At 56.8% G+C, this 21,876-nt stretch overlaps 1 protein-coding gene across 2 annotated transcripts; it reads right to left on the bottom strand.

The window, feature by feature from the left end:
• Positions 1-1,372: 1,372 nt before the first annotated feature.
• On the bottom strand, positions 1,373-21,410 carry LOC102027972 (angiotensin-converting enzyme; the record flags this gene model as incomplete). 2 transcript variants are annotated; one of them, XM_013503242.1, is given in 24 exon segments in its annotated part: positions 1,373-1,826; positions 2,012-2,199; positions 2,411-2,533; positions 4,396-4,494; positions 4,857-5,001; positions 5,299-5,522; positions 8,034-8,206; positions 8,376-8,473; positions 10,910-11,101; positions 11,265-11,408; positions 13,674-13,761; positions 13,997-14,155; positions 14,801-14,937; positions 15,578-15,789; positions 16,094-16,216; positions 16,623-16,721; positions 16,966-17,110; positions 17,395-17,618; positions 17,972-18,144; positions 18,442-18,539; positions 19,122-19,313; positions 19,762-19,905; positions 20,511-20,604; positions 21,243-21,410. In XM_013503242.1, coding segments are annotated over 24 exon segments (3,657 nt in total), but the record flags the coding sequence as incomplete, so codon positions are not given.
• Between the last annotated feature and the right edge of the window lie 466 nt (positions 21,411-21,876).

Here is a 21,876-nt window from a genome sequence, read left to right on the forward strand (position 1 = left end):
CAACTCCATATCCTGCCCCATGGAAGAGATATGCACGACCAAGCCTGTGCGCAACACACACACACACACACACACACACACACATGCATGCATACACACAGGTCTGCACACACCCACAGAGGAGCAAAAACTGTGGGCTAAGGCTCCTGAGAGACAGGAATTGGGGGATGAACCCTACCAGGGTCAAGACATCAGCAAAGCCCAGAAGAGGGTCAGGGCCAAAGGTCCTGGGCCAGGTTGGCTGTGGAGCCTCTGGCCTCGGAAAACGGACCAGCTTCCATTCGGCTAGGCTCCAGGTTTAGTGTTTAAATATCTGAAAAGTAGATCTAGTTATGTTATCTGAAAAAAAAAAATGCACGAGTGCAAATACAGCGCAATTCCTTTTAAAATATATGCAGAAAAGGAGAGCTGGCAAGGTACACACCAAAATATCAACAGCATTCATCTCTTGATGTTGCTAAAAGGGCTTTTATTTTCTTTATAGTTTTTGAAATTTCCTACATAAACATGTAGATAAAAGTTATAAAAATGTCCCTCAATCCCCACATCCATACTGGGGTCTCCCAAGGGGCAGCTCAAAGTGCGGATATGTGTGCTGGGGAGGATAAGCAGGTAGCCTTTGGAAGTTAACACTTTTATGGGTCGAGAATTTAGGGCCCATTCCTCTGTGCATGTGTGTGTGTGTGTGTGTGTGTGTGTGTGTGTGTGTGTGTGTGTGTGTGATGCTGGTGCTCAAACCCGGGCCTTGTGCACATGCTAGTCAAGTGCTCTACTCCTGAGCTACAACTCCAGTCCAGAGTCTTTTACTTTTTTTAAGTATGCAAGTGGTTCTGTCTAGGAAGCAAGGATGCTCACCTAGGCAAGTGGACACAGAGCTGCTTCGGGCAGGAGCCCAAGATAACCACGGGGCCATTCTGGACCCTCAGTAAGTCAGGCTCATTCAAGGCACTCACCTTCCAGCAGCCAAAGACAGCCAGGCCTTCCTACTGGGGAGCCTGGCCACTTATTTGAATGACAGGGTCAGGAAGCCAGCACTGATCAGGAAAGGCCCCATAGCACAGCGGCATGTGAAGGCAGCACCCCAGAAGTTCTGTCCCTATCCCCAGCCTCCTGGAGTACTCCTGGATGGGTACGTGGGCAGGCAGGGGCCATGGCATGTGGCAGGACACCAGCCAACTTCCCAGGCTGGTGAGAAAGCAGGTCTGAGGCTGGACAGGGTGTGGGCACCGGGGCAGAGCTCTGGAGATTCTCTGAGGTTCTTCTTGTTGGAAGGTGCAGGAAGCAACCCAGACAAGGGACCAGCTGGATTTCCAGGGCGCAGGAGAGCAGCCTGTCCCTATCCCTGGCTTCCCCACCTGGACACAGACTCAGATGGGGAGGGCAGGACCTTTAATTGTATTCACAGAGAGACTAGGGGGAGACTCCATGGTAGGCAGCGGGTTCCCAGAAAGTAGGCTTAGGGCTGGGGTGGCTGGGGGCCGAGAGGGCAGAAGGAAAGGGGTGGGGTGGGAGGGAGAAGCGTGCTGGGATATATTCTTGGCCCACCAACCATACGCCCCTCCCAGTCTCTTGTGGACACTCCCCTGGCCAGCCCAGTCCAGCTTGGTCATCTCAGGAGTGCCTCAGCTCCACCTCGGAGCCAAACTGGGGCTGGCGGAGATGGTGGTGGCGGATACTGAAGAGTCGCTGGGCGAGCCCCAAGGTGGCCACCAGGAGGGCCACACCCAGGAAGAGCAGCACCCACTGGCCCATGCGGGCCTGCTGTGGCTCCAGGTTCATGCCCAAGAAGTTGACACGGCCAGAGTCTGAGAAGCTTTCTGGGCGAGCTGGACGAGGAAGCAAGAAGACAGGGCAGTGGGCAGGGTGACGGGCGGGCCAGGGCTGTGGGTCTGGCTTCCCTGCTCTTTCTCTGAGGTCAGACCTGAGCCCACCTGGACCGGGGAGAGGGCTCAGGCCTGCCAAAGACTGGGGCGCTGGGCCTCGGGCTGGAGGTTGGGGCAGGTCGTGGTACCAGAGTTGGGTGTCCAGTTGTACTGCGGCCAGCCCAGCTGCTCCCCGTGCCGCCCGTTTTCGGTGATCAGCCAGTTCATCAGGGGCTTGAAGTAGTTCATCATGGCCAAGGCCGACATGTTGGGCTGACCTGTGATCAGCTTCATGGCTTCTGGCCAAGGTTTGCTGAAGCCTAGCTTCATGGTGTCCCTGGGGAAGGCACCAAAGAAAGGGAAACTGAACAGCCCAGCCCCTCTTTCCCCAGCCTGACATCCTCCTTCAGATCCCTCTCTCAGCCTAAACTTTCTGTTAGGAATGGGAAGGCCTCAGCCCAGGGACCCCCCGTTCTCCCCTGGGTTCCTCGCGGCTGAGGGGAGCAGAGCAGAGTGTGAACTTGGTCAGCGGCCCAGGAGACACTTACGCCAGGAGCTTCCCTGCCTCCTTGGACTGGTAGATGTCGCACTTGTGCAGCGGCTCCTCGTGGCCCGCAGCCTTGCAGAGCGCCTCGTGGAACTGGAACTGGATGATGAAGCTGACGAAGTACCTGCGGTGGAGGAAGGCGTGGCACGGAGTGAGGGGCCGAGGGGCCGCGCCCCTGGAAACCCAGTCACACGGGAACCAACGGGGCAGGACGAGGTCAGGAAGTCAGGTGAGCCTCCCTTGGCCTTTGGAGCTGCCCCAGCCCCTTCCCAGCCTTGGCTGTGGGGCTGCCTCCCACCCACAAGGCCACGTCTGCTTCTTGGGCAGGCCTGCCCTAAGAGGCTCCGGGGACCAGCCCCTGGCAGGAGGAAGCTCAGGGCAGAAGGCTTTTGAGGCAGTGAGGTCTCCATCCCTGGGGTGTATGTAAGTAGTGGCTAGGAGCTGCTGACGGGGCCACGTGGGTCTGCTGGGGCGGTCTAGGCAGGGAAGCCAGCCTGAATGAGCTTATCCAAAGCAGCAGGAATTCTCAGGTAGAAGTCCACTAGTCAAGGCCAGAGCAGCCTTGCCAAGTCTGGAGAGGCCAGCAGTGCAGGCCTCTGCCTTTCAATGCTGGGCACGAGCCATGTGCTGCCCTCTTCCCTAGCATCTCCTTGAAGGGCTTGGCCCAGGCCGCTGACCAGAAGGTGGACTGTGTTCCTAGGGTTCCTGGCCTCCTCTGCCCACCCTGCCTGGGAAACTGTCCATGCTAAGCCGTGCGGCTAACATCTCAAGGCTGTGGTGAGGAGAGTGAGTGCTGGCTTGAACCCCAGAGAGGAAATGGCTCCAGCCAGCAAGTAGAGGCCTGTCCCCGAGTGTTACCGCTGGGGCACTGGGCAGGTCAGACCTATCTCATGTGCCCCAGGGCTAGTCCCCTTGCTCCTCTGTCCCCTGAGCAGGTGAGGTATGCTCCCCTTCCTGGACTCTGAGGAACAGACTTCATTGAGCCCTAGTGCTTTGGCATTGTGCCAGGTACCAGGTTGGAACAGTGGGTACAGGGCACAGTCCCTGTGCTCGCCGGGCTTCCAGGGACCACAGCAGGCAAGGAGTAGCAGTGGCCACAGCCCTCTTGAGAGGCCCTCTGTGTTCTCAGCACCTTGATTCCCTGGTGGCCTGGGCTACCTGTGGCCAGGGACACCCGGAATTCTGCTCTGAAGTCTGCCAGCCCCCAACTTCCCAGGAGGTTCTCTGCGTAGCACACCCATCCTTCCTCACCCCCAGCAAGTGCTCGCCTGTAGCACACAGACGGGAAAGCGCTGCACCAGACACCCTCATACCTTGGCCACATGACTCACAGGTCAGCGAGCTGATGCACTGCACTTAGGAGAGTATTTAACAATGCTGGGCCTTGGCCGCTAGAGCCCGGGCATGCTACGTAGTGGGCAGTGAGCCTTCGTGACCATCCTGTGAGGTGGGAGCAAGGCGAGGAGCTGGGTGCTCACAGACTGGAAACCGGCTCAAGGAAACAAAGTCATTTTGGCCTTAAACCTTTAACTGCTACACACCCTTAACAATGCTGCTCCCAACTGCACTGGTCTTTAGCCCTTAGTTTTAGGGTACAGAAGGGTCTTCCAGGTGCAACTCCAAGCGTCCCGCAGGTGATATGTTCAACCACAATCTTGTTTCAAAAACAGAGCCAAAACCAGACAGTGCTCAGGTCAACATCTAGTTGTGCGTCCTGGTTAATGTGAACAACCCGCCTAAGGTCTGGCAACCACTAGCAAATTATTCGGTGAAGTTTCTGCTTCCAACAGTCTGGATGGCAGAGGCTCTCCTCTCGAGAGACTGTTTAAAGAAGCAGTTGAGAGGACCCGGGTGTCAGGTGGCGTGTGCCAGCCCCACCAGTCTGCTGAGGTAGCGCCAGGATAGGTGCATAGGGACAGCAGTTAAACATGAAGCCATGGGCCCTGCTCCTCCCTATGGTGCCCCTCCTCCCCACCCCGCCATTACCTGATGTAAGGTACACTTGAAGGAACGTGGAACTTGGCCCCTGGGTCAAAGTCACCTTGGGACCTGGGCACTGGGGGGCAGAGACCCTGGTACTTCAGCCTGTCAAGAGGGAAGGTACGTTGGAGAGTGTTCGGGGAGAACCAAACCAGGGGGAAGGTTGGCATATTTTACTTAAAGGACGGTCCCTGCATCTGGGACTACACTGGGTCCTGTACTCCTGCATGTGGTGCCTCTGTGCATAACCAGCCTGTGACCCGTCTCACACACACACACACACACACACACACACACACTCCCAATGATGGCGAAGCTTTTAGAGCTTTCAATGATACAATCAGCCCACCGTGGCACATGTGCCATAGGTTTGCCACCACTGCCCCAGCCCATTCGCAGACACAGCCGTGCACACAGACACCCACAGGGACCCCTCCGGCCCTCGCCCCATTAGAATATTCTAGAACCTGAGGCTCCACCACTCCTGGTTATAGTTTTCCTTGGTGATGCCTCCATCAAATACCCTCCAGCGCCACTGGTCAAGGAGGTAGCTGAAGGGGATAAAGGCTATCTTGTCGAGCGCCATCTTCATCAGAAAGTTGATGTCGTGCTCTGTCAAGAGAAGGGGGCATGGACTCGGGCCTGTGGCTTCCTCTTCCAGGACTTTGCAGCTCAGCCCTGGTGGGTGAATGGTGGGCGGAGAGAGCTGGGCACTATACCTCTCTGGTCCTGGACCTGCCCCTTGAGATGGTCTGTGTGCTCCATGCTCCCAGGTTCACTCTGCTGGGTCCCCTTCCTCCCCATCCCTGTCCCAGGCTCTGACCTCGGGCCACCGTGTGCCTCTCCCCGACCTCCCAAGCTTGCTGCCCCTGCTTGACCTTCAGCCCGCCAGGACCTCATTCCCCTCACCGTAGCTGCTGCCCTCACTACTCAGCAGGTTGAGGCTGTGGAGATGCTTGGGGGTAGACACCGAGAGGGCCAGCACGTCCCCGATGGCCTCATGAAAGCCAGGGTTGGCACCCTCCCGAAAGGCCACGGGCAAATCCTTGTACTGCATGAAATACTGGATGTGGCCCATTTCGTGGTGGACCACCACCAGGTCCTCCATGTTCACGGTGGTACACTGCTTGATCCTGGGAATACAGGGGTGGGGGGAGAGAGAGAGGGGGAGAGAGAGGGAGAGAGAGTTAGAAGAATCTTCCAAACAAAAGGGGCTGCGATGCTTCATACAGAGCAGGCCCCACTGCTGCATTGGGGAACACAGTGTGATGGGAAGGAAGGTGGTAAAGAGAAAGCAAGCGAGCCTAAGGGAGAGGGAATTTGGGGGGCTGGAGCCCTAAAGTGAGATCACTCTAGGCCCTCCTTGCCCCTGGCTTTCCTGAATAACTCCAGCCACACTCAAGTTTTCTGACCGTACAGTCTTGCCCTAGAGGCACTGAGATACTCTAGACACTTTCTAGAACGTGTGCCTTTGGTTGCCCGTGTTTATCTTCCAAGACTAGGGCTTCTCAAAGGAGACAACAGCGTCTGTTCAGCTCATGTGACCCAACACCAAAGACTTCTTACGGCCAGGACTGGATGACGGCTGCAGAACTGTCCAAGCCAGAAGGTCCCAGCTCCCCCCGCTGATTCTCCCTTGTTCTTATCCTTCCTGTCTCTCTCTTTCCCTGCTTTTCTCCTCTCTTCTATCTGCCTCTCCCCAAGGGCTAGGGCCTCACACACTCGAAGCAGACACTCCACTGAGCTGCAGCCCCCTCCCCTCCCTCGTTCTCTTTTGCAAGCCAGTTCCAGTTGCAGGATCTAACCAGAGCCTTCCACTTCAGGTTCATCGCATTTTTCTGCCGTTCTCACTAGGGGAGGCGGCAGGGCCCAGCATCCTGGCTACAAGGAGATACGTGTCTATCTAGTTTCTCCTGTGACTCCATAAAAGGGAGGATATCCCCAGAAGATCCCCACCTCCTTGATCCTGTCTGCCTCAGCCTTACAGCTGTGGACCTTGTTTTGTTTTTTTGTTTTTGTTTTTTTGGTTTTTTTCTCCGGTACCGGGAACCAAACTCACGACCTTGCGCTTGCCAGGCAGGCGCTTTGCCGCTGAGCTAAATCCCCAGCCCGTGTGGACCTTGTGCTTTGGAAGGGCCCAAGGCCAGGCAGCCCAGCAAACCTGTCTGGTTTGATCCCAGGTTCTTGGGGCTGTTCTTCTCTTAGTGGACACTTTATTAGCTGTAGCAGATTATTTTGCCACTTCTCCCAAGAAGGAGGGTCTTCTTCCCCCTTCTCTTGAATCTGGATCACCCTTAGGACTTGATCTAGCCAGTAACGTACAGCATGCCCGGGAACTCTGCCAGTTTTGGACTTATCTGTTAAGTCCTGACTGCTTCTGCTTTTGCTCTGAGGATGCCAGCCGAGAGGCTAAATCTGTCAGTGTGAGACTGCCACACGTGATGGAGCTGTTGTCCCAGCCACCCCAGCCACGCGCATGATGTGAGCAGAGAAGGCATCTTGAACACTCCACGCCTAGCCATGTTGCATGGGGAAATATCAACAAACTCAGGGCCCTAGGATGAGCCACCCTAGGGATGTAGCTCAGCAGTACAGCACTTTGTCTAGCACGTATGCAGCCCTGGGTTTGATCCCTAACATACAAGTGTGCATGTGCACACACAAACACACACACACACAAATTACCCCAACTGAAGTCCCTGTCATGGTGGAGTAGGGAACAAGCCATTTCCACTGAGCATTGCCTGACCTGCTAGACCATAAAAATCTTGAGCATGATTGATCAGTTCGTTTACATCACTAAGTTCTGTGGGTGATTTGTGATGTAGCAGTGGCTAAAAAACCCACACAGAGGAAGGCAGATTCTGATCTGTCAGTGGTGAGAATGAGTCTGTGCGGAGTCCCTGTACCCCAGACTACACCTAAGCAGGGCATCAGCTACCCGCAGGGGCCCCTCTGAGTGAAGGAGGCTGGCAGTTCACACCCAGCATGGGGACCTGCTCAGGCCCAGCTAACCTGCTCAGGCCCAGCTAACCCAGCATGGGGACCTGCTCAGGCCCAGCTAACCAGCACTTGAGCAGACCCTCATTTTTCCAGAAACCCAGTATCTGAGCTGGAGTCTAGCGTAGTGCTCCTGACCTTTGGTCCCTGTATGGTTTGTGTCCAGATGTCCCCCCAAAGCCTCGTGCAGTCACGGGGCGGGTTTCTAGAGTTTCTGGTTGATCCACGGTCCAATGCTGGGATTATGGGTGTGAGTGCTACACCCGCCCTCGGGCAGGTAGTTTGCATATAATGTAAGGGAGGGAAAGGGGCTTGCTCTTCCCTTTTGCTTTGTTGCTTTTGCCATCTCCCGTGGCCATGAACTGTTGCCCTCTGCCATGCACCACTCTGCCTTGGAGCCAGCTGAGTATGGACTGAAACCTCCACAAACTGTGAGCTAAATAAACCCCTCCTTCCTTAATTCTGGGCATCAGGTATTTTGTCTCAGCAACGAGAGAAAAGTAACCAAGTCAGTCCCAAACTGCGCCCCTGACCCTGTCCTCCTTGCTCACTCCAGCAGAGTAAATAACTGTGGAGCTTTTGGCTTGGCTCATCTCTTTGCCCCCCGGCCCAAGATAAGACACCCTTGCTCCAGCTGGACAGACCTGAAGTCCTTGCCATTGTAGAAGTCCCAGGCTGAGGCATGGCACACCACCTCCCGCCCGTCTGTGGGCTTTTCCAGCATTGACCTGTTCCAGAACTCAGGGGGTACGGGCAGCAACCCCAGGGAAACGAAGAAGTCATCAGCCTCTTTGAACATCCTTCTGGGTGTCCAGCCCTGTAAGCAAAAGGAGTTTTGCCTAAACCGGGGGCTATAAGGGCAGAGTGCGCTGTGGGGGGCAGCTGAGGGAGAGCCGAATCCGTGGGTCTCTCCTCCTTGGCAGGGACCTCCCCTCCCCCTGTACCCCAGGAAAGCCCCTGGAGGAGGAGAACCCTAGCCCACAGACCTGCTTTATCATGGCCTCCGTGGCATCCATCGTGGGCGCTGACGGGAAGGGCACCACAAGGTCATAGATGTTGGACCAGGTCTGTGCCCACATGTTCCCTGGAGGCAGGTAGGGAAGAGATGGCAGAGAGAGGAAACAGATCAGTGGGATCTGTGCCATCCTGCTGGAAGAGGGATCCAGATCCCAGTCCTGCCAATCATAGCAGCATTGCCTGGACATCCACTGTCTGTAGACTGTGCTGAGTGTTTTGTGGTTTTTTTTTGTTTGTTTTTTTCCAGTACCGGGAATCGAACTCACGACCTTGTGCTTGCCAGGCAGGCGCTGTGCCGCTGAGCTAAATCCCCAGCCCTATGCTGAGTGTTTGACATATACTGTCTTCAGAATGCACGTCCAGCCCAGAGTCTTAACATCAGTGATAGGTGAAGACCTGGGTGATCGTCAGGGAATCCTGGTGGTCCGCACTGTCCTGAGCACTGAAGGAATCCCACAAATGAGAACACTACAGGTCCCTGGAATATCTCTGCCAGTGGCACTCACTTCGTGAGTGTTAACTTGTACTGCCTGCCTGTACCCAGGTCCTGGGATGATCCACTGTACACCAGCGGAAACTGACCTGCCCAGAGGCCCACAGCTGGATTTAGAGGCTGGTAAGCCATGTCTTGACTAGCCTCCCTGCTGTGTCTCCTCCGCATCGCTGAAGTTTGGTTCACGCGGGTCACCTGTCATAACTTTGACAAGAACCAACTACAGCATCTTTAGGAGAGGTAAATGTCTCTGAGCTTAGGTTAAGAAAAGAGACCAATTTATCAGGACTGGAGAAAAGGAAACTATTCAGAACAAGTGGGAGGTTCAGAAATAGGCAAGGAATCAGGTCTCTTTCACGGTTGAGGAGAGAAGATTGAGCTGAAATCAGGTGGGATCTGAAGTGCCGACCAGCAGGACAGCGAGAGGAAGTGTGAGTCGAGCACAGGTGCCTCGGGCTCCTCCCTGGCTGACTGCTGTGGGGCTGGGTCCTGAGCCCTCGCTCCGCCCCAGTTCCCAGGCCACCGCGGGGCACACCGGTCCCCGCCTGGGGTCTGTGTTTCTCAGTCACTGAGCTGATACCCACTCACACGTTCTTGGTCTCACCAGAGAGGGACCCAGGAGGGCTGGTCTCTTGAGCTGTAGGGACTCGGGCTGAGCGGGAACTAGGCCCACACCTAGACCACCTTCTGGGGTCTCCCTGATGGCATTTTTATGTGTCTGTGATATTGGGGATTGAATCCAGAGGTTCACACAAGTGCTCACTGAGCTATATCCCTGCCCCCCAACTTTTTGGAGATTTTCTTTTGAGACAAGCTCTTGCTAAGTTGCCCAGGCTGGCCCCAAACTTGTGATCCTCCCTTCTCAGCCTCCCGAGTAGCTAGGATTACGTGTGTGTGCCATGGTGCCCAGCTTCCCCTATGATTTCTAAGTGGTCTGTGAGCCTGTCTGGCCTGTCTGCGCATAATAACATAGCCCCTAGGAAAGTGCTCTGAACAGTCTGACAGGAACAGAAAACTGGGCACCTCTGCCCCTCTCCAGCCCCTACCATCCCTCATCATCTTCATGGCCTCCTCTATGCATTCAGAGCATTGAGTCTGCAACATTTGAAAACTGAGGTTCAAGCCAGACATGGTGGCACACACCATCCCAGCACTCAGGAGGCTGAGGCAGGAGGATGGCCGAGAGGTCAAGGCCAGCCTGGGCGATATAGCGAGTTCAATGGCAGACTGAACTACATAGTGAGATCCTGTCTCAAAAAAAAAGAAAAAAGAAAACTGAAAGTCCAAAAGTTGAAGTGGATCTACAGTCTCGAGACTGTTTTCAGGGCTGGGTGTGGTGCCACACGCCTGTAATGCCAGCACTCAGGAGGCTGAGGCAAGAGGATCGCTGTGAGTTTGAGGCCAGCCTGGGCTACACAGTGAGTTCAAGGCCGGCCTGAACTGCATAGTGAGACCCTGTCTGAAGAAGACAAAAAAAAGAAAAGAAAAAAAGATTTTTCTTTATTCTAGTTCCCTTGGTCCAGACACTGTCCTCTCCTGAGCTTTTAATCCCTCAACCTCTTGTCTTTCAAGGCTCTGCTCACGAGCAGCCTCCCCAGCCCGCATTCTCAGCCCTTCGTCTTGCCCAGATCCAGCTGCCGTGAAGCATGATGGGCAACGTGGTCTTCCCCTAACAGGATCCTGAAGTTCTACCCCACGAGCTACAGTGACTGTACAATGCGGCTCTGCAGACAACGTGACACCAAAAGGGGGAGGGTGCAGCTCAGTGGTAGAGCATTTGCCTGACACACATAGAGCACTGGGTTCAATTCCCGCGCGCACACACACACACACACACACACACACACACACGCGGAAACAAATGCAAGCAGGGGTTTCCCCACAGCCCTCCATCCTGGTCCCGTTCCCTCCAGGACTCTCCTGGCCTGCGCCCTGCCCTCTAGCCAGCGCCATCCTGACCTTCGCCCTGCTGCCCGTGTTCCCCTCCTCAGGCCCAGACAGCACCCTCACCCAGCAGATGGGCAGGAATGGGACCCTCCAGGTTGATGTGCTCAGGCCCGTAGTGGCGGTGCAGGGCACGGCGCACGTAGGCATGCAGGTTCAGGTAGAGCGGCTGCAGCTCCTGGAAAAGCTGCTCCAGGTCTTGCTCCAGGGATGGCGTCTCGTACATGGACCTCCAGGAATCCCCTGCGTCAACGTAGCCTGCATGGGAGACACAGCCGGGCTCTGCCAACAACTGACCATTCCCGCAATGCCTATGAGTGTCCTAAACCTGTCGCCAGGCTTAGGGTCTCAGAGGACCTCTCTGAGGAGCCCAAGGCACGCTGGGAGCAGAGGGCCGGTGACAGCAGTAGGCGGGACTCACCATTGAGCCGGGCAGCCTTGTTGGTGAGTTCCACATACTTTGGGAAGAAAGGGAGGACAGCCCTTCCCACCTTGTCCCGCCAGCTCTTCCACACCCAGAGCAGTTCTTCGTATTTCCGGGATGTGGCCATCACATTCGTCAGATCTGAGAGGGAAGCAGTTGAATGGGTTGAGCCCCAGCCCTTGGCTCACCTCCTCCCATCTATTTATATGGGAACTTGGCCACTGAATTTCAGAGCTGGGATAAAAGTGGTGAGATCACATGAAAGCAAGTGTGCAGCCGGGGGTGGCGGCACACGCCTGTAATCCCAGCACTCGAGAGGCTGAGGCAGGAGGATCACTGCGAGTTCGAGACCAGCCTGGGCTACAAAGTGAGCTCAAGGCCAGCCTGAACTGCACAGAGAGACCCTGTCTCAAAAAGATAAAAAGAAAAAAAAGAAAAAAAAGAAAGAAAGCAAGTGTGCAGGAGGCAAGCCTGGTGGGAGGAGAGCCAGGGGTGCAGCGTCCACCAGGAGCTCAGAGGGCACCTCCAGGGGTCATATGCCGCACTGCACCATCGCAGACTCTTGCTGGGTTTCAGTGACCCTTCGAGGGATCTGCTTGTCTCCCCTATTTGAGCAGTTTAGTGACAGGCCAGGGTTCCCCCCATCAGGAAGTGGCTGAGCTGAGGCACAATCCAGACTCCAGAACCACTGCTCCCCTCCCATCCCTCTTCCTGGGAGAAACGGCTCAGGGGTCCAAAGACCCGAGTTCTAGTTCCAGCTGTCCTACTAGTCTCCAAATCAGCTCTCTCCCACTTCACTAGACTTGCTGTCTCTCCCCTCATCCATAAAAAAGGGGACAATGTCAGTCTTCCCAGGAGAATAGAAGCTCACAAGGAGCACGGGTCCTTGTGGAGAGATTTGTGGCCTCATCTCTGTGTCCCCAATAGGGCCCAGGGCATCCTTCACATATTGTTACTGGACTGGACTTAATAAAAGAATAGCTGCAAAGACTGGGAGAGCGAAGAACTGTCTGAGTGTCACCAGCGAGCTGGAAACCCTGGGCTTATGTCCTGTTGATGCTGCTAAGTGTATGGACTCCCTAACTATGACAAGGAGCTGATACCCACTTCGTGGGCTGGGGTGAGGGTTATGTAAAGCCATGGGGGGTGGTCAGTCTTGAAGATCCACAGAAAGACAGCTTCCCTTCCTGCTGTGGCCCTGGTCTGTGACAGAGGAAGAGGGGGCACTCGCTGTTCCCCAAGCCCTTGCTGTTGGACTTAAGCTTCTCCCCATATTCTAGAACATACTACATGATACCTATCTACTTTTCACAGAGAAAGTACATTGAATTAACTTTGTTTTAGAAATGTGTATTTTGAGAATTTCACATCTGGTCTCTGCTAATGTGATTCTTTGGTCTTCATGGGCTTATTTTTGCTGAGTCAAGGACCTGACGCTCCAGCCCTGCATCAGGGGGCTGCCTTGTAGAGGGGGTATCGAATGCCACACTCCTTTTAATACTCTTCCCCATAAGCACCCACCCACCCAGCCGTGGAAGCACACACAGACCCCTCCCCTAACTGTGTGCGTGCCCATATCCACCCCCTGCAGGCTAATCCCCGCCCTGGAAAACTTTTTCTCTCCTGTTTATTTTCCATTTCCCCTGTTATTTGTCATTGTTCTAACATGAAAGCCGGGCTGGGGGCCAGGAAGAAACCATTCTGCATGGAGATCCCTTATGAAGAATGTTTATGCCTGTAACTCCCCAGGCCGGGAAAGGGTGAATCAGGAGGGACAGAGAGGGTATGCGCGTGAGTCCCTGGGGGTTGCGGGTGAGCTCTTTGCAAGAAGATGAGCTAGGAAGGACCAGTAGGTAGGAGAGAGGGAGGGTGGCAGAGCTGGTCCGTGCCTGACCAGCAGGAAGTGGCAATGAAAGAAGGGGTGATATGGGAAGGGCCAGGCCTGGAATCAGAGGCCAAGTTCAAGGCTGATGCTTCTCGGGGTGGTTTGACTGTGTGACTCACGCTGTCGGCTCAGGGTCCTTATTGCCATGTGCTGGGGGGAGGGGCTGCTGTCAGAGAAGCGGGGAGGACGCGGGAAGGATCAGGACGGAAGAAGACAGATGCTGAAGTTTCCGGCTCTCCCTGTGGGGGAGTCCAAGCCCTGAAATGCAACTCTGAGATCCTGCTGCTTCAGGGGGAAGTACAGAGCCAACAGGAGAGCAGGAGAGTCCTAAAGCCAGTCATCTCAAGCGGGCAGTGAGTCGGGGCACAGGCTGAGGAGATGCTGGTTCTGGGTGAGGGCAGAGAAGCCCCGCTGGCGGGAAGCTGGAAGTGAATGAGGGGAACCCACTTCCGCTTTGCTGGCGGCACCCCCGTGCCGAGCCAGCCTCTGCTTATCTCTCATCCGCCTAGGGATGCTCTCACCAGGCTCCAACTGCAGACAAGTGCCATTGGCTTGGCAGACGTTGGCCACGCTGTAAATAGTTTCCATTTCCAGCAGAATCTTGTTATACTGCGGGGGAAAAGAGGGGCAGTGAGGGGCGCTCTTGAGCTTTAGGCCAGAACCATGGTTGGGGTGCTGGGAAGGGTGTTCCCCAAAGGGGCTGCCTTCCCTGGAATTTCTGAGGCACCGGCGGACATGACCAACGTCACAATTTGACAAGTCAAAGAAGAGAAGAGGAAGCCAGACCCTTGAGCAGGGCCCACTCTCCCAGCAGTCTCCACTTCTGCTCCCCCAGACCAAATACCTCTTCTAGCTCCTGGATAGGGAGTGCTGCCCGATCCAGGTCTTGGACTTTCTTTATGATCCTTTTGATACTGGTGTTCTGGAAGTTGCTCACGTCAAACTGCTTGGCCCAGGTGCCATACTTCACGGTATGGTTGGCCACCTGCATGTTCTTCTGCAGCTGAGGGCACAAGGGATGGTGTCATGGGGTCCTGCAGCTGTGGGACAAACTCTGCAAGAGGGCGAGAGGACTGGACTGATGGTAAGGGGGCAGCCGCCCATGAAGACCCTCTTCAGCCTGGGCTGTCCTACTGTGTCCCAGATTCAGTATGTGCTCCTTGACTGACTCTCACAGGGGAACAGGACCGTGTGACTCGCAGAGACAGAGAAAAGGAGCCTTCATGTGTCTTAGAGGCCGTTAGGATGGAGGCACCTTGCCAGTAGCTGTGTGGTCTCCCTGAGCCTTGAGATCCCATCGATGAAACGGGAAGAAGGCCAACAATTTTACAAAGATTGAGCCCTTGAGGCGGTGGCAAACAGGAGCTTTCAATCTTTCAAACAGTGAACTTGACATCGCTCTGCTTACGCACAACCAATTATACTCTCTGTGACTACATGGGCTGCTAGTGAAAAACAATTTGTCTGGGCAAATACGGGCTTGCCAAACCTGAACTTGAGGATTGTGTGAGATATTCCATTTAGGCAGCTCACAGATTCTGGCAGCCCTGAGCTGTGCACGTGTGAGTGTGACCTGTGTGCCTGTGTGTCCCCGCGTATCTGTGTCTGTGTGCGTGTGCCAGATGGGACAGGCGGCCGTGGCTCTTACCAGGATCTTGCTGCCCTCGGTGGTGATGTTGACGCTGTAATTCCAGTTGGCCTCGGAGTATTCGTTCCACACCACCTGGGCCGTCTGGTCGTATTCCTCCACGAACTTGTTAGCCTCCGCCTCATCAGTTACCAGGTCTGTGGGGCAGAGCAGAGGGAAACAAGAGGCCACCCCTTCCCCTCCCCATGGTGCAGTTCTCCTGGAGCCCCGCCTGCAGCGCCTGCCGCCCCGCCCCCGCCAGGCCCTGCCCTCTCCCTGGGGTCCCACTTGGGCTCTGGGTTTTCTGGTCCTTTGCTGTCTGTTTGGGTGTTTTCTGGCTGGTTGTTTCTTGGTGAGTTGTCTTGTTTCTGGTTGACACTTGGCTGGTGATCCCTTGGTTGACTGTCACCTGCTGGGTGGTTGCCTGGCTGGGGACCAGGAGGAGGTACCCACAGCATAGCAACGGGAAGAGGAGGCTAGGCAGTCCTAGCGTAGCCCAAGGTTGGCCCATGGCCGCAGAAGAGCAGAGCCCTGCAGCTGCCACCCCTAGCCAATAAGAGTGCAGCCAGCGGTGTGACGTCACAGAGCAGTGTTCCAAGCCAGTCTCCCCCAGGGCCCTCAAGCCTGGGAACACCCCCTTTAGGATGTGGCGGGGGGATCCAATCCGTTCCACTGCACAGCCTTTCTGATGAGCTTGCAGGGCTACCCAGCCCTCCAGAGCAGGGGTCAGGGCTCAGATGGGAAGAGTCAACCGGGACCCTGGCCTTAGTGCCAGCCCACCCTCACTCAGGGCTTTACCAATGCCCTCTGGGTAGTTGTCGGGCAACGGGGGGCGCCACTGATATTCTGGCCAGCCCAAGACTTCGCCGTTCCGTTGGTTCTGCTCCTGCAGCCACTGGCTGACTGGCTGGAAGTAATTGAGCAGCGGCTGAGCATCCAAGGCCTCTGAGCCCACCAGGCCCTTCAGCACCTCCTGCCAGGGCTTGGAGCAGCCCGCCTGCAGCACTTCCCTGTTAGGCAGAGTGGGTACTGTGGGCACAGGAGGCCCAGGCTGGGTTCCAGAGCAGCCCCACTGCCCACCGCTCCCCGCTGGCTACAACAGCAGTGGCAACAAGACTCCAGGGCCTAAGAGCTCTGAGAGTAGCACGGGACGTATACCTCACCCTACCACAGCAGAAGGCCCACTCTGTTTGACCAGAGAGCTAGGTTCCCACACAGTAGTTCAGCCCCAACCTAAACAGACAGTTGCCTGCACGTCTCCATCCTGCCAGCCTCTGCCAGCCTCCCGCATACCCTCTGCTCCCCACCACATACCGGAGCTTGGCCCCTGCCTGGGTGGACTGGTAGATGTCACACTGGTGCAGTGGTCCCTGGTGGCCTGCCTCCTTGCACAGGGCTTGGTGGAACTGGAACTGTAGCACAAAGCTCACGAAGTACCTGCAGGCATAGGGCAGGCATTAGCGGGAGGCAGGGGCCAGAAAGGAGTCCTCTGCCAAGGCACTGTCCAGCAACCTGGACAGCAGGGGTATCTAGGCCAGAGGGAGAAGCTAGCCCAGTTCAGGAGGGCTGTTCTTTTTTATTTTGTTTTATTGTTATTTTTGAGACAGAGTCTCACTATGTATTCCAGGTTGGCCTCAAACTCACAATATAGCCCAGGCTGGCCTCAAACTCACAGTAATCCTCCTGTCTCAGCCTCCCAAGTGCTGAGATTACAGGCATGCATCACCATACAGGGTGAGAGGGCTATTCTGATTCTGGGCCCGTGGGGGTGCAGAGGAGGAAGGGGACAGTCTGAGGATAGGGCAGCCAGGATCACAAGAGGAGGGGTGGGGGGCATTTGTACCTGATGTATGGTGTCACATTTGGGATATGAAACTTAGCTCCAGCATCGAAGTGGGTTTCGTTTCGGATCACCGGAGGACAGATTCCCTGATACTTGGTTCTAGAAAAGATGGGTATCTTAGGATCCAGGGCTTGCACAGGCTGCCTGAGCTTTCACACAAAAAGTAGCTCCCTCTGGTACCCTACCGCATGCAGAGAAGGAGGGAAGCCTTCCCAGAGGAGAGAGTTTCAGGCAGGAGAAGGGATTGGTGAGGGGAAGGGATGAGGGGACAGAGGCAGGTACCCAGCTGCCCAGGAGTGCTAGGAGGGCTCTGGGGTTAGTCCCTCCCTATCCTTCCTCTCACCGAAGATACCACCAGTCAAAGTTGTAGCGGGAAGGCGGGGTACGCCCACTGAAGACTCCCCAGCGCCACTGGTCTATCAAGTAGCCAAAGGGCAGGAAAGCAACTTTTTCCAGTGCCATCTTTAGCAGGTAATTAATGTCACTTTCTGTGGGATGGTGAGACCAGAAGAGAGAGGTCAGGGGGAGAAGGAAGTCCAACTAGGGCAGAGTAGGCCTGGGGAATGGCCAGTGGGAGACACAAAGAAGGTAAGTCCTGAGACCTGGGGCCCTGCTCACAAGAGGATCTGGGGGGAGTTCTGGGCTCGGGATGGGCTCTGAGGCTCTGGCCTGGGGCCCTGAAGCAGAAAACCAACGGGTGATCTGGGCGAGGGCTAGGGGAGCTGGAGGGGCGTTCAGTGGGGCCAAGCCGGGGCTTCTCAACAGCCTGTACCTGTGTCATTGGTGACGTGGTCCAGGAGGCCAATTTTGTGCAGATGCACAGGAGTGGAGACTGACAGTGCCAACACATCCCCGATGGCCTCATGGAAGCCAGGGTTGGCACCTCTGCGCAGGGACACGGGCAGCTCCTTGTACTGGAGGTAGTACTGCACGTGGCCCATTTCGTGGTGCACCGTGGAGAGCTGGTCCATCGTGACCCGTGTGCACTGCTTGATCCTGGGCATGGAAAGGGAAGGGGTGAATGACAGGGCAGCGCAGCGGCCAGAGGACTGGGGGGCTGAGCTTCCTGATGGACGGGACCAGTGAGGACGCTGCCCTGGAAGAAGCGGCTGGAAACCAGCAAATCCTTGACCCTGCCCTGGCCCACCATCACTCAGGCCCTCCTCCTCCCGCGGCACAAGAGCTGACTGCTTATCAAAGCTGCTGAAGAAGGTGGTCTGACGCGGTCGCATGCCCAACAAGAGACTAGCCCACAGCCAGTGCAAGGGCAGGCAGAGGCAGGCCTGGGCCCCAGCTGCCCCGGTGCGCCCTCCCAGAGCCCCAGCATGCTGCTGCTCCCACATCTACACCTGAAGTCCTTCCTGTTGTAGAAGTCCCAGGCTGAGGCGTGGCACACCACCTCCCTCCCGTCGGACGGCTTCTCCAGCATCGACTCTGCCCAGAACTCAGGAGGCATAGGTGACAGCCCCAGGGAGGTGAAGAACTCTTCTGCCACCCGGAACATGTGTGTAACATTCCAGCCCTGGTGCCGGATGTGGACACAGGTCAGGGGCCGGCTGCTCGGAGGGGTCCCTGGCTGCCTCGGGAGCAGTCTAGGCTTCCCTAGCCCAGGGCAGCTCTCTGCCCATGAAAGGTGTCTCTGCTCAGCGGCCTCCCTTCCTGGAAGCAGGGCCCTACTGACCACAGCAGTGAAGGTGAGCCGTGCTCACTCCCACCACCATGGACACAGACCCCGGCTCGCTGATGGCCCTCCCTGCCCCTCTCCCCACCTCTGACTCCCTCGCATTGTCCCAACCTGGGTTCTGCATTCAGAGCTTACCTTCTCTACCATGGTACCGCTGACGTCCAGGTTGGGCTTATCCGGGAAAGGTACCACCAGGTCGTAGATGTTGTTCCAGCTCTGTGCCCACATGTCGCCTAGAAGGAGTAAGGAGGGGGAAGCCTGGCGCCCCGCCCAGCCACGCTCGCGTCTCCGTGTGTGTCACTCAGTAGCACCCCGGGCGCCAGCATCTGCACCCTGGGGGCTCCAGGGCAGCTGTCCTGGCTCAGGGCCAGGCAGGTCAGGAATCAGCCTCATGCACATTCTGCTGTGGGTTCCGTGCTCCCTGGGTCGGGCCACTGCCAAGACTGGTCCCGGACAATGCTGCTGAGTGCCCGGGTCCCTGCCTCCCACTCCTGAGGTAAGGGGCAGGCGTGTTTCCTTGGACATGAATGAGGGTGAGGTGGCCTCCTCCACTGGACTGGGGACCAAAGCATTCAGTGTGACGCCTAGCTCTGCTCTCTGACCACCCTCGGCCTCAGTGTCCCATTCTGTGAGGCAGAAACGCTGACGTCAGTGCTGGGGTTAAGCCGGTCACACAGGATTCCGGTGTGGAAAGTGAATGCGTGTTGCTCCACACAGGTGAGACACCAGAAGGACGACCCATCTTCCCCCTCCCCTGGGCATCACCTTGAACCCAGGCCTCCCTTGGACTTGCATGGAGGCAAGCCAGTCCTTACCCAGAAGGTGGGCAGGGATGGGCCCCCTGAGGTTGATATACTTGTCCCCATAGCGGCGGTGCAGTGCGCGGCGGACATAGGCATGGAGGTTCAGGTAGAGGGGCTCTAATTGATGGTAGAGGCGCTCCAGGTCCTCCTCAAAGGTGGGTGAGTCGTACCATGAACGCCAGTAGGCCCCCGTGTCCGAGAAGCCTAGCGGGGTGGGGCGGGAGGATGTAGGTCAGGACCAAGGCTCTGGCCCTCTGCCTCCCGCCTTCAACTTCACCGTCCTCCTGGTTTGGGGCCCTGTACCTGCCGGCTAGCTGGAAAGGGGGCTCGGGGTTGCTGCTCCACACTTTTGCCTACAGGCTGCTCTAAGTTCTAGCCACATAGATCCTGGAGCGTGAAGGGGCTAAGTGGGGTGCTAGGCCAGGAGCAGAGCTGGGAGCAGCAGCAGGAGGGCAGGAGAACAGCACAGGAAGGCACAGCACCTGCCAGCGCCGCACCACTTCCGCCAGCCTCGAGACCTCAGGCCAGTTCCGGAATCATCCTATTAGCTGCTGTTTGCCTCAGGTGCTGGAGCTCCGTGGGAGACAGCAGAAAAGAGCACTTTTCAAGCTGGGAAGAGCTACTGTCCCTGGCTAGGGAGAAGGAGGCTCACCATCCTGTCTGTAGGCCTCATTGCTGAGGGTGGTGAAGTCCTGGTACAGGGGTTTTAGGGGGATGCCCACAGCGTCGTGCCAGCCTTCCCAGGCGAACAGCAGCATGGCATAGCTTCTCGAGGTAGCCAGGATGTTGGAAAGCTCTGAGACACAGATGAGCAGGGTCAGTCAGGAGACTTCTGCGTCCGAATCTGCAGCAGTCTTCAGCAGGGTATGCACCCAGGTCTTCATTGTTCCCACCAGGTTCCTCCACATGGCATGTCTCCAAAGCCAAGGGTAACCTATGTGCTTGGTGGGATGGGGTTGGGAGCTATACAAAGCAAGCGTCCAGGCAGGACCTCCCCCCCCCTGCAAAGAAATGATGTTCAAGGTGACTAACACAGAAAGGACATTCAAAAGCCAGAACCCAGAGAGATCCCCCACGGCTCACTGGACAGAGTGCTGAATCCCAAGCAGAAGTCCCACACGGTCCAGACCCTGTGTAGGGCTCTCGGCGAAAGTGAGAAGACCCATGAAAGGAAAAACCAAGCAACCTGGGAGGAAGGTCTAGCGGGGGTGGGAGATACTGGCAGGTGGAGATTCTAGAAGTCCCTTGCCAGAGGAAATAGAGGTGTGGGGGTCATGCACAGTCCAGCCCTACTGGAGGTCGGTGCCCTGGGGTTTCCCGGTAAACACAGAGTCGCCCTGGGTGCAGCCGGGTGGTGGGGAAGGGCAAGGTAACTCCAGCAGAGAATGGACAGGGCCATACCTGGGTCCAGGGACCAGCAGGTGGCAGTCTTGTTGGGGAAGCAGACCTTGCCTGTGGAGTAGATCCTGCTCATGTTGCTTAGCAGAGAGTTGTACTGGGGAGTTGGAGTGGAGGAAATGTTAGTCATGAACAGTCCCTGGAGTTAATCTGGCCGCCCCTCCTCTCTGTGCTGGGAAGAAAAGGTGGCCCGGAGAGGCCATGTGGCCTTGACAAGGTCAGTCTGTGGCACTGAGAGCACTTCTGATCCCGAATACACGGATGTCCCTTCCAGCGGGGGCATTCTGTCTAAGTGAAGCCAGTGTCCTGAGAGCCGGGGACCCCAAAGCCCAGCTCAGCTTTCTCACATCCTCTGGTCTTTGTGCCTTCTCAGAGCTCTCCAGCCTCGCTAGGAAAGCCCCGACACCGAACCGGCCTCGGGAGAAGTCCAGCTTTTTTCCTCTTTTTGTACAGTGCTGGTGATGAAACCCAGGGCCTCACACATGCTAGGCACGTGCTCTACCACCAAGCTACACTCTCAGCCTTTGAACTTGTCTTTCTGCTCCATAATACTAGCTTCAATATAAAGCACCTGCCCTCCCCCTTCCCCATATCTCCAAGGAAAGCCGGCGCTTCCAGTAGCCCAGCTATGTGGCCCCAGAGCCTGGGCCCACACAGATCGCTGGGTCCCTTCCTTCCTGCCAGGCTGCTCCCCAACCACCACCCTACCAGTTCTGCCTCCCCGCTCAGGCCCACCTGCTGCCGCTTGGCCAGGGCCAGGTTGGCAGGTCCCAGGGTGCGCACAGCTCCGATGACCCTGCGCAGTTCTTGGTCAGTGAAGTTCTCCCAGATGGGCTCATACAGTTCCTTAGCCCTCTGGCCCCAGGCCTCGGCAAACTCCTGGCTGAGCAGGGCTGCTTCCTCCTGTGGGCACCAGGAGGAAAGGGAGGGCGAACAGCTCAGGAATTCTGCCTCCGGGGAAGCTATGGGGCTGGAGGGCAGCGGAGGGCCAAGGGCTTCGGGACAAGTGGCTCTGCGGAGATCCCTGTTGTGGAGACCGGAGCTTGAGGCTCAGTGCCCGCTCCCCCAGGCCTCCAATCGAGAAGTGGGGGACTCTGCCTCAGGGCAGCGATGGGGCTGAGAATGAGGCGGGACGAGGGGAAGCAGCGCCCTGGAGCGGGGCAGGCAGCTGCCCGAGGAGGAGGACTGCACAGCGGAGCGGGCGCCCGCCGTGAAAGCTGCCAGCCTGACCCCCGGGCGCTGCCACCGGGGACTCGGCCTCGGGAGAGTGCGCCTCGTCCCCTCGGTGCCCGCGCTGGGCACGGATCACGTGCCCAGCCCGCGCGAGGGACCTCGGCCAGTCTGACGCGCGGGGAGCGGGGGCCGGGGG

The sequence above is a fragment of the Chinchilla lanigera genome, unplaced genomic scaffold, assembly GCF_000276665.1.
Source record: "Chinchilla lanigera isolate Chin_1 unplaced genomic scaffold, ChiLan1.0 scaffold00077, whole genome shotgun sequence".
In the NCBI taxonomy this organism is placed as follows: Eukaryota; Metazoa; Chordata; class Mammalia; order Rodentia; family Chinchillidae; genus Chinchilla; species Chinchilla lanigera.